Source organism: Genypterus blacodes, unplaced genomic scaffold (assembly GCF_046128005.1).
Source record: "Genypterus blacodes isolate CSIRO-AG114 ecotype Tasmania unplaced genomic scaffold, CSIRO-AGI_Gbla_v1 ptg000003l_1, whole genome shotgun sequence".
Taxonomy (NCBI): domain Eukaryota; kingdom Metazoa; phylum Chordata; class Actinopteri; order Ophidiiformes; family Ophidiidae; genus Genypterus; species Genypterus blacodes.
Window position 1 is genome coordinate 7,947,258 of NW_027466817.1, and position 13,864 is coordinate 7,961,121.

The following is a 13,864-nucleotide window of genomic DNA, read 5'->3' on the forward strand; positions in this document are numbered from 1 at the left end:
ACGAGAACATCCTCCTTTTGTTTATCACATTCATTTAGCATTTGAAGTCATATGCCCATTGTCAGAAGTTAGAAGTCGCATCAGTGTTTCCATAAAAACACATAAAAGGAGCATATAATATATTTATAAGCTAAAAACGCAAAGTATAATGAATTCATTTCATCAAAGAAAATCAACAGCATCAAAATACTGTAGATTTAATTTAAAATACATCACATTTCAAACTAATAAAAGTAGTAAATGATTCCTACATATGTTCATTTGATCAGAGTGCGTGTTCTCTTTACTTCAATACTGTAAAGGGAACAAAGAAATATGTTAGATCAATGTACAAAATCATTTCAATAGACATTTTGAATTTAATATGGCCATGAAACATAGTAAATCTATCAAGGCATATGAATAATTATAAATCAGTCAGCATTTCTTTGTGTTGACTAAGATTCCATCAGTCATCACAGAAACTGGAGGAAGTAAGTTTGTGTTCTGGTAAAGAGCCAGAAAAAAACACAGAAACTGTTCAGGCTGATCAGCTGATCGATGACACTTCCTGGAAAGCTGTGACATCACTCAGCCAGCCTCCATGAAACAAACATCACACGGTCACGCAAGGTCCACTGAAGACGGCTTCATGTTTCATCTTTGTTTCGTGTGAAGTCACACGTCAGTGGGGTCAAAGTTGAGTCCCAAGTGGAGCGAGTCAGCACATGCTGCAGGCCCGGATGTCAATAAAACATATGAAACTCAAAGTTTTCATGCAGCGAGTTAAAAACACACTTAGGTCTCTTCAATCTTAGGGCCCTCCCACTCCCCCCCCTTTCACACACCCACCGATTACCTCAGCACAGCAGTGAAACCTGAGAGGGAGTAGGGAGGGGGGGGGAGGGACATCCGGGAACAGCAGGCGTTAGCTCCTCCCCTGTGGGTCATGAAGGTATATAAAACGGCGGCGGCTCTCCAACTGAACGCTCCGCAGCTCACAAGTCAAGATTCAAACCACCAGAAGAAGGACGTCGGGCTGAGAGCTCAAAGATAATTTGTCAAAGGGAAACAGCATGTCAGAAATGCTCGACAACATCCTCGCTAAGGTCAGTACGAACACCACCCACACAGTGTGTCAGGTTGGACAGGGAATGTGTGGAATTAAGTTTGAGGTTTGGTGACTGTTTGGTTCACAGTGAAAATTAGATCAGCTCAATTACAAGTTTCTCAGAATAGAGACAACAAACAAAACAGTCACAAGACACAAATTGTTTCGTTCGGTGAGTTAACGGCTGCGTGCGGACAGATGAAGCAATTTATGTGACGTTGTCTCTTTAATATGTAGCTTTGATGTCTGTAAGAATTCCTTTAAGAACAATTCCACATCCTCTGTTACTTTGTTGTGGTGTATACCTATATGTATAAATGATGAATCCCTGTCGATCAGTAGTTTGATATATTGGTGGCGTGTGCATCTCCCAACAGAACCTTCTGACTCTGGCCCTGGACGATGGTTTCCTGCCCACAGAGTCACATCTGAAACTCCCAGCACAGAGCTGCTTGAACCGTTCTGCCTCCTTCTTCTCCTCCCCGCCCCTGCCCTCCTCCTCCCAGCACAGCCTGAGCTCCGAGCACATTAGCGATGACGACATCGGCGGCACCTTTTGGTCGTCCAACATCTGGAGCAAACCTGCGGGCAAACCGCAGCAGCTCCCCTTCAGGCCAGACCGCTCCATGAGCTTGACGGAGTTCAGCAGCTCTATGCTGTCCTGCGCTGGGGCTGCTTCGGTTGTGGCTCCTCCGCCGGGCTTCCCTCCCTCCCCCGCCCAGCTCCCCGCCATGCTCTCCTCCAACCGTTACAAGACTGAGCTGTGCCGCGGTTTCCAGGAGACCGGCAGCTGCAAGTACGGCACTAAGTGCCAGTTTGCTCACGGCGAGGAAGAGCTACGTGGGCTTTACCGCCACCCAAAGTACAAGACAGAGCACTGCAGAACTTTCTACAACTTTGGTTACTGCCCCTACGGCGCCCGCTGCCACTTCATCCACGAGAACAAACTTAGCGACAGCCCGTTACAATCTTCAAAAATCCAGAGGCAGCCACTGCAAATGTCTGCCAGCGGTCCAAATCCACGCCACCAGCTGCGCCAGAGCGTCAGTTTTGCTGGCTTCCTTGGCTCCTCACGCAGCTCGCCTCCTCTCTCCTTTCCTCTGTCCTACAACGATCCCAACCTGGGCTTCAGTCGCGCTCCGTCTGTGTCTCCTCCTCCCACTGACCTCCTTTCCCCAGTGTTCGGTGATTCCATGCAGCGGGAAGCAGTGGAAAAATTCCACTTTGGCCGCCAGCAGAGCCGAGCCAGCAGCGGAGACATCCACAGTCTCCCTCTGACGCTGGAGCATAAGGCCACACACTGCACGTGTGGCCACGGAAATAACTTTTCTGCCCTGAGCGGCAGCAACAGCAGAGTCTTTCCCGACATGGAGGACGGGCAACAGCAGGGCAACAACGTCCTGCTTCCGGCATTCGCGAAGCCCACCACACTCCAGCGCTTCTCGTCGGAGGATTCCCTGGAGGACAGCTACAGCAGCAGCAGCGGGGGCTCCAGCGGGACGGAGTCTCCAACCTTCGACGGATCCACCAAAAGACTGACAGTGTTCGAGCGCCTGTCCCTGTCCGACTGAGATGGGCACGTTTAAACCAGCCAACTTTTGATGATGCAATAACACTTAATTTATCTTCTACACATACTGAGATTATTTTAGTAGCCAAATATTGTGAGAATCTATTTTTATATCATATTGCGTGGCTGATCAGACCTTTGTATGTGGTCTTCCATAAGAATTAACTCCTTGCTGGCCTGATGAGACAATCAAGACTACAAGACAATTGCCTATAGCGTAAATCTGTGGCGATCAAAGTGGTTTATTGGTAGTTATAATCAAACATTCCTGTGCCTTCTCTTTGCATCAGTTGATCAGTTATTGCTCGTATGAACAGTTTGATTCTGTTGCTTTTACCCTGACATGTGTCACTGATGTCAGATGATCTGTGATATGCACTTTACCGTTAATTCAGAGGGAGAAACACAAACACAAACCTTACCCTGTAGCATTAACCAAAGCTTCACACTCACTCTGCCCTGTGTGTGTGTGTGTGTGTGTGTGTGTGTGTGTGTGTGTGTGTGTGTGTGTGTGTGCGCGCGTGAGTGTCCGTGCGTGCGTGCGTGCGTGTGCAAGACACCAGGTGTGCTGACAAACCAAACAGTCTTAATGAAAGAGAGGATGAGTCACACTGTGTAAAATCTCCTGTGATTGGCCGGTTGGTGGTAGCTGCGCTCCTTTTCGTCGCCCTGTTTATCTGACTCTCTGGCTCGTTGTGTAATGCTGGAGGTCAGAGAAGCTGATTGGTTCAGGGACTTTAATGTTGCAGTATTCCTTTTGGTTAATTGGTTGCTTTATTTGCATTGTTTAACTTAAACTAATATATTTATTATGATATTTATTTGTGTTCAAATGAAACAAATGCGTTTTGTATTTTATTTATGGAAATTTCTTCCATGTTCTGTGAAAACCCAATGTGATAATCACTGAAAAGATGAAAAGAGAGAGAATGCTATATTTTTTATTTCCTTAAAGAGAGAAAATAAATTTCCAAATAAAAAAATGCTGGTGTTTGGTTTAAACACTCAACACAAAAATCCATACTGACAGTACATATCTTCTTTAATTTTCATTCACCTGGGGCCAAACGAGAGGCTGAGAACAAAGCAGAACAAATAAGTTGTTTTTACCTTTGAAGATGTGTGGAAACCACACGGGTGTGTGTGTGTGTGTGTCCGTGTGTGTCTCTGTGTGTGTGATACATACAGCTAACAGTCAGCTCTCATACAATGATAGTCACAGTACAACATGTGTGTAACTGGACAGTTTTACGGTAGAATCAGATATTGGAGACTTAATTGATTCCCAAGATGTTCAGTATGTAATGTGTTGACAGACTATAGATCAATCTAGACAAATGTTCACTGCAACATATCAACTACATTATGATAAAGATAAATAAATGAAACACAACATATAGCCTGTATGGTGACATATGTTAAATATGTCACCATACAGGCTATATGTTGTGTTTTCCATATGTGTTCCACATAAGAGACGAAGTCAGAAAAGTACTAATAATAAGATGTGACACAGAATAATAATATAATGTTAGTTGCATGACCTTAAATAGAATAGAATAGAATAGCCTTTATTGCCAATTATGTTTGCACTTAAAAGGATTTTTTTGTGGTTATTGGTACGATAAAAACATACAAGACATAAGACAAGAAGACAACAACTATGCAAAGAAACTGAAATAAATTAGAAAAACACACGAAATTAATAAATTAACTAAATTGGATAAGATTATATGTGCGAGTTGCTGGGGAAATGATGTGGTCAGTGGCAGACCCGGGCATGTGTTAATGAGGCCCACTGCAGAGAGGAAGAAACTGGATTTGTGGCGTGAGGTTTTGGTCCTGATGGACCTCAGCCTCCTGCCAGAGGGGAGGGTTACAAACAGTTTGTGTCCGGGGTGGGAGGGGTCGGCCACAATCTTGCCTGCCCGCCTCAGGGTCCTGGAGGTGTGCAGGTCCTGCAGGGACGGCAGATTGCAGCCGAAAAAAGTACAGTGTGGTGCATGTCGTGTGGTGCAGCATGTACAATGTTATAATGTATAGCCCAATCATAATTCTGTAAGATTTTTATTTATCTTTATTATAATGTAGTTGATATGTTGCAGTGAACATTTGCAACCCTGACAACAGTAATAGACATGTTCGTCCATGTGCACACCCAGCCATTCGTGGAGGGGGAATCTCTCTTGGAATTGCCTCTCCTGAGGTTTCCACCTTTTTTTCCTTATAAATTAAGGTTTTCTCTGGAGTTTTTCCTTGATTCATTATTTACATGAACAACCTGAAAACGATCTCACAAATATGATTCAACCCACTTTAATACAGTTGCTCTAATGCCAATTAGGCGTTCTAATCTCTGTTATGAAATGTGGTGGTCAATGGTGTCTAATGTAGCACTAAGATCTAATACTTTGTAGGAAAAAAACAGAGAAAAGTCATTTATTTGATACAATTAGAAGGTCAGTTGAGACTTTTAGTGCTGTCTCTGTGCTATGGTGGGCTCTAATGACCATGATCATCACTCACAAAAACAAGAGTAGCCCATATCCTGAAAAGGGCCTTGCACAATTACTGATTAATTGAAAAATGGTTAGATGAACTGGAACTTAAGTACTGCAGGTGATGATGGATGATGGATGGTTGATGGACATCAGATGTGTGGATGAGATGGCGGGAAGAGGAAACAGGTAACCACGACCAGCCAGGAACAATAATACAGGTAGGGAGACACAAATAGGGAAACATGGGGAAGGAGAAACAAACAAATACCCAAAACAGAGCGAAGACCGAGACAGACCCTCACAAAAGCCTCTAATATACGTGATGCATACATCATAAGATACATTTTGCTTTTATTTTGGCCTGCAGAACTTTGTGCTGTGTGTGTGTGTGTGTGTGTGTGTGTGTGTGTGTGTGTGTGTGTGTGTGTGTGTGTGTGTGTGCGCGCGTGTGTGTATGTGTAATGGCTTTGTTCATGTTTCATGGGAGCTCAAGAGCATCCAGGGAGCGCTGAAGTACCGAACACACCAACATCAGTTGTTAATGATCAACCACACAGACAGATTGACAGAGCGTCGGCTGTTACATATTATCTAGACTAAAGGTGAGACGCACAGAGGAGTGTGAGCAGAGACACGCAGAGGAGAAGGAGAGCGTTTAACCATCTACAGGCCATAGTACAGGACACACACACACACACACACACACATTTTCCTTTGTATATTTAAGAACAGCCAAGTTTCAGCCTTGCTTTGCTTGTAGCTCTCTGTCTCTGTCTGTCTGTCTGTCTGTCTGTCTGTCTGTCTGTCTGTCTCTCTCTCTCTCTCTCTCTCTCTCTCTCTCTCTCTGTCTCTCACTCTCTCTCTCTCCATTCTAATGACACATTGCATTACATCATAACTTCTTTTCTAAATAGCTCATTTGTCATTGTTTTTTTGATTGGTCAGATCTAAATGTAAACATATGTCAATAATAATGGAAGTATTGGGGTGGCAGAGCGGGGACAGAGGAAAGGAAGGAGGAAATATTTGCATTGTGACGTAGTGTGGCAAAGAGGAAGTGCTCTCCTTTTATAGCCACATCCTCTCTCGCCGCCACATTCCATTCTCCCCCCTTCCCCTGCCCCTTTTGTGCTGTGACGCAGAGAGCAGAGGGAGGGGAAGCAGGAGGAGGAAGGCCACTGCGAAGGAGATGACACAAGCATTCCCAAAATTCTGCCTCCTGACTACTTCTCGTCACGCCTCACTTCCTCTCTGCCACTTTCATTGCAGCTCTGTGGCTTCACTCACATTTAAATTCTATTTTTTCCACTTTGGACAAATAAAATCATAACCTAAAGTATTCAGCTTTAAAGTGAGACTTCAGAATGAAGCACTGAGGACAGATCGTAAAGATTTACACATGGTAACACTAAGCTCACGCAACACGTCACACATCAGTCGCAACACACACAATCCCAGCATGCATAACATTCACTGTTTCCGTGGCCACCATAGCACACAGCATCAGTCATCTTTCAGGGACTGTGCACCATGTGCACACATTTATGTCAGCGTGGTCCTGCGAGTGTTGTGCTTCGCATTTTGGGTCCACATTCTTGCTACCAATAGGTCCCAGCTAATAATGGACAGTCAGCAAGCCACATTGCCTGTGATGCAGCCGGGCAGAGAGTTTCATCGTCGTCACAAACAATAGTATCATCATCATCATCATCATCATCTGATGCAGCCACCAAGGAGGACTGAACGCTTCAGCAGGTCATTCGTAACAACAGCAATAAAACTTTATAATAGGTCATTTCAGTGTGCATGTGTTGTACATGTGTATATATATATTGTATATATATATTTCTGTTGACATTAACAACGTCTCCGTATTCCTCTCTAATAATAACAGCATGTTGAACACGTTTGCATGTTGGCAATACAGAAATTATATAAAAATAAAAGGAAGAAAGGACAGAAAGTGCATTAAGTGAGCATTTGGGGAATGTATGCAATAGCGTTTCAGGTAATTTATGTAAGTTCACACTGGCCGGCGCGTCAGTCAAATTTGAAAATCATTGTGGCCCCTGGGCCAAAAACTTTGCCCACTCCTGATCTACAGTCGGACATCTCCTGTTCCTCCTCTGAACAGGAGCCCACTTGCCTCTGTTCATCACACTCTTTCCCTTTGGCATCATTCTCATCTTCTCTAGAGAAATGCTCACACAGTTCTTAGTCTTTCTTTTAAGAGGAGCACAGAAGGAGACCTGGTCCTCCTTCATCTCCTCTACTCCATCTACTGCCTGCTGCCCAGCGCCTTCTGTCTCCACCTCCACCTGTGCACCTGATTGTCCATTAACTTGGCAGCTCTGTCAATCAGTTTCACCATTCTGTCCACTTGTCCCTCTATCACAGGGCTATTCAACTGAAACGTAAAGAGGTCCAGTTAGAGAAACTTTCTCGAAGCAATGGTCTGGATGATCATAATGTCTAACTATTTAGTATGATATAAATATAAGTAGCCTAGTAGTTGTATCAACATCTGCGTGTAATCAATACCTGACTGTCAAATCAATTGAATTGAATACGATTCAAAATTTTTTAGACAATAGTTATTGTCACGAAACATAAACGTAGAAGTAGGGCTGCATTTCAAAATAAGTAAAAATATAAAATAAATAAAATGTGAAAATTGTGCTTGTTCTAATAAAGTGCTTAACTTAAACAACCTTAAATTAAATAAAGGGAGCAAAAGCTTGAATTTCCCTAGTTAGTTAGTGTTTCACATCTTGACCCAACAGTCTCAACCAATTTTACAAATAATAAATCTCAACACATCTTAACAATTGAACAGTTTACATTTGAACAGAGTATCACTTTCTTCCCCTCTTATATCTCACTCCCCCACTTTCTGCTCAGTTAAGTGAGGAGAACTGAGCTCTAGCTTGTCCTGCCAGGATTTTAAATCTGGGCTTGAATGTAGTCAAGGCCATTCTCATACACATGTGGAGGTGTTCATTGGTGAGCCTGGAATCGTTTCTGGATATATGAGACTCACTGGTTTAGTGCTCCCAGTGGGAAGTATGAACTGAAATGAATGTCTATTCCGGATATAATGCTTTATTTTGCTGTCCACTTTAATGTTTTTGGAGAGCGCCATTTTTGTTTCCCTTTCCCCAGCACAGACGTCTATATATCTCTCTTTGTTTTCTCTTACCTGTAACGCTCTTTCTTTTTTTCTGTACCGTCTTTAACTCGCCTCTAACTCTCTCACCTGTCGCAATTTTTACTGTCAGGAATGCACAAACTTGATTGGCTGAGCAGTATCACGTTCGATGGCTTAAATGCAATTGCAATTGGATGCAATTGCAATTGTGCGTTTTCCTCGTTAAACCATTCTGCTACTGTACAAATTCGCAAAACAGTGAATAATAAGTATGTAGTATAATAAGCTTTTCGTTCTGGTGAAAGAGCTTTGTTTCCTACTGCTGTGAGATGTTGGAAATCAAACCTTTAGATAGACCTTGTTTTACAGAAGAAGAAGTGAATGTCCATGAGTTCGTGTAAATTGATGTGAAAAGAGGAAACAGCACATGGAGGTTATGGACACACTTCCTGTCACGTGGACTCTTTCATGACGCTTCAATGCTCAATGCTTCAATGCTCACTGGAATGAAAGGCAAAGGAGCGTAGACATGCTCATAGTCTGTCTCTGCTCTGAGCTGTGGAGGAAACACAAACTGTGTTGAAGATGTTTACAGCCCTGCATAAATCGATTTACAATCACATCATCTAATGTGGCACTCAAACAAAACTTCAATCAATGTTGATTTCTGTCACACACAAAAAACTATTATTGCCTTTGCAGCATGAAGTTTTAAAATACATGTAAACGTATCGTATTGAGATGTTCTCCAAAAACCTAATTATGAAGATATATGTTTCAATTAATAAATTTGACTTTACAGTTAATGCATATGTCAAAACCTATTTGATCTTTCATGAGCGTTTCTGCTAAATGTGGAATGCTTAATAAAGTCACATGACATATACTCATTTACATATCAGCTCAGACAAAGACCCCCTCTCTGAAAGCGCAGAGGACAATGCATATACACCACACATGTTACATGTGCTCAGTCACATACTTAATGTATGTGCTTTTTGAAGCCGCTGGCATTTCACACGGATCATGTTGGTGTGTTGTTTACATGCTTTCTTTGAATTTTCCACAGTGAATTCTGTAAACATTTACACTTTGTATCGACTTCTAATCTCGTCAGAGCCACAGTTATTGTGGGTCGATATTTAACCAATATTTCCTCCTGTGTAGAGCCTCTGGCCGGTGTTGTACAGAAGAAGAAAGTCCCTTCACTATTAAAGCAAGGCTTTCACAACAAACCTAACCATGTATGTTCTTCACTGCACACTTCCTGTTACTGATTGTGTACCCTCAGTACATGCTTCTGCTTTTACACTTCCTGTTTTTACATCCTCCTCTTAATGTGCCATAAAAGGAAATTAGCACTCCATCAAACATAACAGCAGATGTTTGACCTTCACACCAGAACATGGAAAAGGTTCACCTCCCAACTGAACATCAACTGAGCACCGCCTTTTCTTTAAAAAAAAGAATGGAAACCAAATAAGTCAAGGGAAGTTTATGTGCAGCCGAATATGAAATAAATGTATCACAGGACTTCACACTCGTGACAATAGATGACCCAAAGACCCAAGAGAGACCTTAACATGTAAGGAAGAGAGAGAAAGCTTCAGATTAACTGCTCAAATGAGGGAGCGAGACAGGGAGATGGACAGAGGGGAGAGAGAGAGAGAGGGGGAGAGAGAGGGGGACTGAAGTCACTCACTTTCCTCTGTGTACACAGGTGGGCAGAAAATGAACTGGTTAATGAAGAGTGTATGTGTGCACGTGTGTGTGCGGGCGCGTGTGTGTGTGCGTGTGTGTGTGTATGTTCATCTTGGCTGAGCTCCCAGGATTACGTTCCACAGTGACAGTAGTGAAGTGATGAGACCAGCAGAATTCTTCTTACAAAAATAAACATCATGGAAGGAGGAGAGCAGAGGAGAGGAGAGGAGAGGAGAGGAGAGGAGAGGAGAGGAGAGGAGAGGAGAGGAGAGATATGGGGCCAATATGATTAAATCATCAATACCATGGTTACATCTGAAATGAGTGACATGTTGATGATTGTTGGGTATTTCCACACACACACACACACACACACACACACACACACACACACACTGGTTGTATGTGGAAGTTACATATGGAGCTTTACATATGCGTGCTGACATTTAGGGAAGTGATTTTTGTTCCACTCTAAAACAGGAAGTTGAGGCTCTGGTGACATCAGGCACGGTTTGGCTAACGAAGAGGGTGGTAACCGTGACGATTAACTGGATGTGTCACCCTTAGAAAGGATCTGGGGACAGACTGGACAAAAATGTTTTTGATCTGTGTTTGTTCACTCGCTGTTTGCGTGCGTGCGTGCGTGCGTGAGTGCGTGCGTGCGTGCGTGCGTGTGTGTGTGTGTGTGTGTGTGTGTGTGTGTGTCTGCCTGCCTGCTTGCTCTCAGTGTTCAACATCTTTAGAAAATAAAATTAAAAAAAATGTATTCGTATCAATATCATATAAACGTGTCAAAGTGCTTCACAGGCACACAGCAGCAGAATGACGACCAGTCCATCAAAAGATGAATAAAATCTTTGTTTGTTTGTTTGTTTGTTTGTTTGTTTCAGGACATCTACATGGATGTGGTGCAGCAGCTCTCCCTGCTGGTGAATAAACCACACTGCGCTCTCCTCTTTTACACGCAAACGTTTAGGGGGGATGAGTGACAGCTGTGGTGCTTGGCGCGGTGCTAACTTTCAAACTCACACGTGCGATCTGCGCGACTGCATACACACGCGCGCGCGCACTCCCGCACACACGCCCACTCACTCACACACACACACACATGCCAGCGAGCCTGCGGACGTTGTCGCGGGGCTCCCGGTCCATCATCATGGCCTCCGTCCCCCGGAGCGAGGCTGCGAAGCCGGAGCACCACACAGGCGAGGTACCGAGCAAGTTTAGCTTAGCTTATTTTAGCTTAGCTTAGCGAAGCGAGCTACTTTGCTAACTTTACCTTCTGCGAACTTCAACGCTCCGACAAATATTTCGGCGTCAGTGTTGCACTTTTTCACAAACTCAATCGCTCTTCGCTCAGTTTTAATTTGTCCGGACCCTCGGCTAACTCATTGATTAAAATGACTCCTGTTCCAAGTTTGGTTCATGAAGTGATTGATCCAAACTCAGGCCCACTTTACTTTCTGTTCAAAGTTGATATGAAGATTAATTATATTTTCGTGTTGAAGCGAAGCGCTACATTTGTGGAACAAAAACATGTCAAAATGCAAACAAGTCCACTTAAATTTATTAAAAATGTAATTTATTTTTTATAACGTAATTACAGTGGATATTTTGATTACTTCTCTCTTTTAATAAATTTATCATGGAGAGAACGTAATATAATAAACTTCATGGAGAGCATGTTTGTAAGTCCACATGTGATGTGCTGTTGTCGCTGTGTTAAAAGCTGCTAATGGGTTGATCATTCTGGAGCCTCTAATGTCACACCAGCTGGAGGAACACAGTCTTTACCCACAACGTCTACTCCCATGCTGAATATGATCTGTATTATATTTAAATTAATCATAGAGTCTTATTTATTAATCACGTGTGGCTACATTTCCATTTGAATTGCTGTAGTTGTGCAGCAGCAAAGTTGATATTTATAGAAACCACTGAAGTGTGTTTGAACTTAAACTAATCACATCTGAATCTACTGATGGGAGCAACTGGTGGCCAAAGCAGCAGCAACTCAGCTGTTTGCATCATATGACTGTTTCTGTCTCGTATGACCTTGTTTCTGATCTCATAATGAGGCTTGGTCACTGCATGACCGTTGCTGTCTTCTTCCTCTGCAGCAGCGTTTGAATCTGGACCTGAGTGAGTCCAGCAGACCTCTGTCGTCCCCGAACCATGAACCCTCAGACCCTGCATGTTGGCCCTCCAACCCCAGGGGGCAGCAGTCTGAAAGCCCCCATTCCTCCCAGCCTCCTGATCCCTTCCGCTGGGGACAATCTGGCCTGCTGGCCCGCCGGTCCCTGAGCATGGTGGAGACCAGCAGCACCTCAGCCACCTGGCTGGGCTGGCCTGACACTGAAATCAAACGGGCCCAAAGTGACAGCAGCTCCTCCCTGCCTTCCTCCACCACCTCATCTCCATCCCGCTATAAGACCGAACTGTGTCGCTCTTTCGCTGAGAGTGGCCTGTGCAAGTATGGAGGGAAGTGCCAGTTTGCCCATGGGCCTGAAGAACTGCGGGATTCAAACCGACATCCAAAATACAAAACGGAACAATGTCGCACATTTCACACTGTTGGCTTCTGCCCCTACGGAATCCGCTGCCACTTTGTTCACAACTGTGAGGAAGAGAGGAGGTCCGCTTCTTCCTCCAGCCTCAGACCCAAGCCCCCCTCCCTCCGCTCCAGCCGTCCCCCCCTGGTCAAACAGAGCTTTAGCTTTGCTGGTTTCCCCTCTGACCCCCAGCAGTTCCTTCACTCTGCCTCTCCTCCTCCTCCAGCGACCTTCACCGTGTTCCTCACTGAACTCATGTCGCACGTCTTCCTAGAAATGGACTCTGCCGCAGAGACTTGTACCGGCAAAACCGTCACGGGCCAGATGCCTACCACCGACCTCCACGCTCACTTCCTGCCTTCCCCAGACTCAGGATGTTCAGCCTGCGGGCCGTCTCCAACCACTTCCCCATCTCTGAGACGTAGCCCCGTCGCCTCTGGGCTCTCCGCTGGTCCCTTGGGAGCCGGGTCCCTGTCGGACCCGGACAAGGACGGAAGCGGCGGGAGTTCGGCCAGCTCGCTCAACGGCTCAGATTCCGGCGGCGGCGGCAACGAAGGAAACGGGAGACGGCTGGCCGTCTTCAGTCAGCTGTCTGTTCCCGAGGATGGCGCTGTAGGGGCAGCAGAGAGCAGCGACCAGAATGCACTGGAACGCTACACACCAAAGCCAACACTGGGCGGTGCTGCCAGCACAGAGTCAATGGTCTTTAGTGTCACCAGTAACGGACCTGATCAGAAACTGTATCGCTCCATCGATCAAAGGCTTTGATACTCACAATGTGACTTATGCAGTTATTAGTTAGTTCTATCACCTATAGTTGTAATTGATAAGCATTGATCAGCTCTGAGGTTCTGTTTGGTTTTTAGAAAAATACAAAGGCAACTTCCGATCAATTATGCATGGTCATGTTTACAGTATTGATCTGTGATCTGGTTTATTGCATTATTGATTATACAGTTAAACAGCAAATCCCACCTGTTGAATTTCTGTTATAAGAGGAAGCATCTGCGTTGCTAAACAGACATAAGTCAGGGCCACGTGTGACACGTTGGCGTGCTGAGCTGACCCCTGACCCTCATCTGCTCCAAACAGTCTGACTTTTGGCGCTTCTGAACCTCCCAGCAGGTTTAGTGCAAACAAGATGCAGACGATGGCATTGCTGTAGCTTCTTACACCTATGCACACACCAGCACCAGGATGGAGCTTCTGGTACTGTGACATACTAAATCAACACTCTTGGGAAAAGTTTTGATTTAATATCAAAGCCATTAGGTTTGGTCTCTGCTATTAGGTAATAGGTTT

At 44.4% G+C, this 13,864-nt stretch overlaps 2 protein-coding genes across 3 annotated transcripts; both read left to right on the top strand.

The window, feature by feature from the left end:
* The first annotated feature begins 968 nt into the window (after positions 1 to 968).
* LOC142995323 (mRNA decay activator protein ZFP36) lies at positions 969 to 3,538 on the top strand. The gene is made up of 2 exons (XM_076146325.1): positions 969 to 1,088; positions 1,468 to 3,538. The coding sequence occupies exons 1-2, from the start codon at positions 1,056 to 1,058 to the stop codon at positions 2,659 to 2,661; spliced, it is 1,227 nt and encodes a 408-aa protein (XP_076002440.1). The 5' UTR covers positions 969 to 1,055; the 3' UTR covers positions 2,662 to 3,538.
* Positions 3,539 to 10,994: 7,456 nt separating this feature from the next.
* LOC143015110 (mRNA decay activator protein ZFP36) lies at positions 10,995 to 13,415 on the top strand. 2 transcript variants are annotated; one of them, XM_076169154.1, is made up of 2 exons: positions 10,995 to 11,220; positions 12,131 to 13,415. In XM_076169154.1, the coding sequence occupies exons 1-2, from the start codon at positions 11,119 to 11,121 to the stop codon at positions 13,328 to 13,330; spliced, it is 1,302 nt and encodes a 433-aa protein (XP_076025269.1). In that variant the 5' UTR covers positions 10,995 to 11,118; the 3' UTR covers positions 13,331 to 13,415. The 2 variants fall into 2 exon arrangements, with proteins under 2 accessions (XP_076025269.1, XP_076025298.1); XM_076169183.1 differs by having other exon boundaries at positions 12,134 to 13,415.
* The last annotated feature ends 449 nt before the right edge of the window (positions 13,416 to 13,864 follow it).

What these genes read in the sequence shown, in the direction of transcription:
- LOC142995323 (XM_076146325.1), top strand. Translation starts at nt 1,056, where the DNA reads ATGTCAGAAATGCTCGACAACATCCTCGCTAAG. An exon ending in TCGACAACATCCTCGCTAAG is followed by an intron (nt 1,089 to 1,467) that starts GTCAGTACGAAC and finishes ATCTCCCAACAG; the next exon opens with AACCTTCTGACTCTGGCCCT.
- LOC143015110 (XM_076169154.1), top strand. Translation starts at nt 11,119, where the DNA reads ATGCCAGCGAGCCTGCGGACGTTGTCGCGGGGCTCCCGGTCCATCATC. An exon ending in CGGAGCACCACACAGGCGAG is followed by an intron (nt 11,221 to 12,130) that starts GTACCGAGCAAG and finishes CTTCCTCTGCAG; the next exon opens with CAGCGTTTGAATCTGGACCT.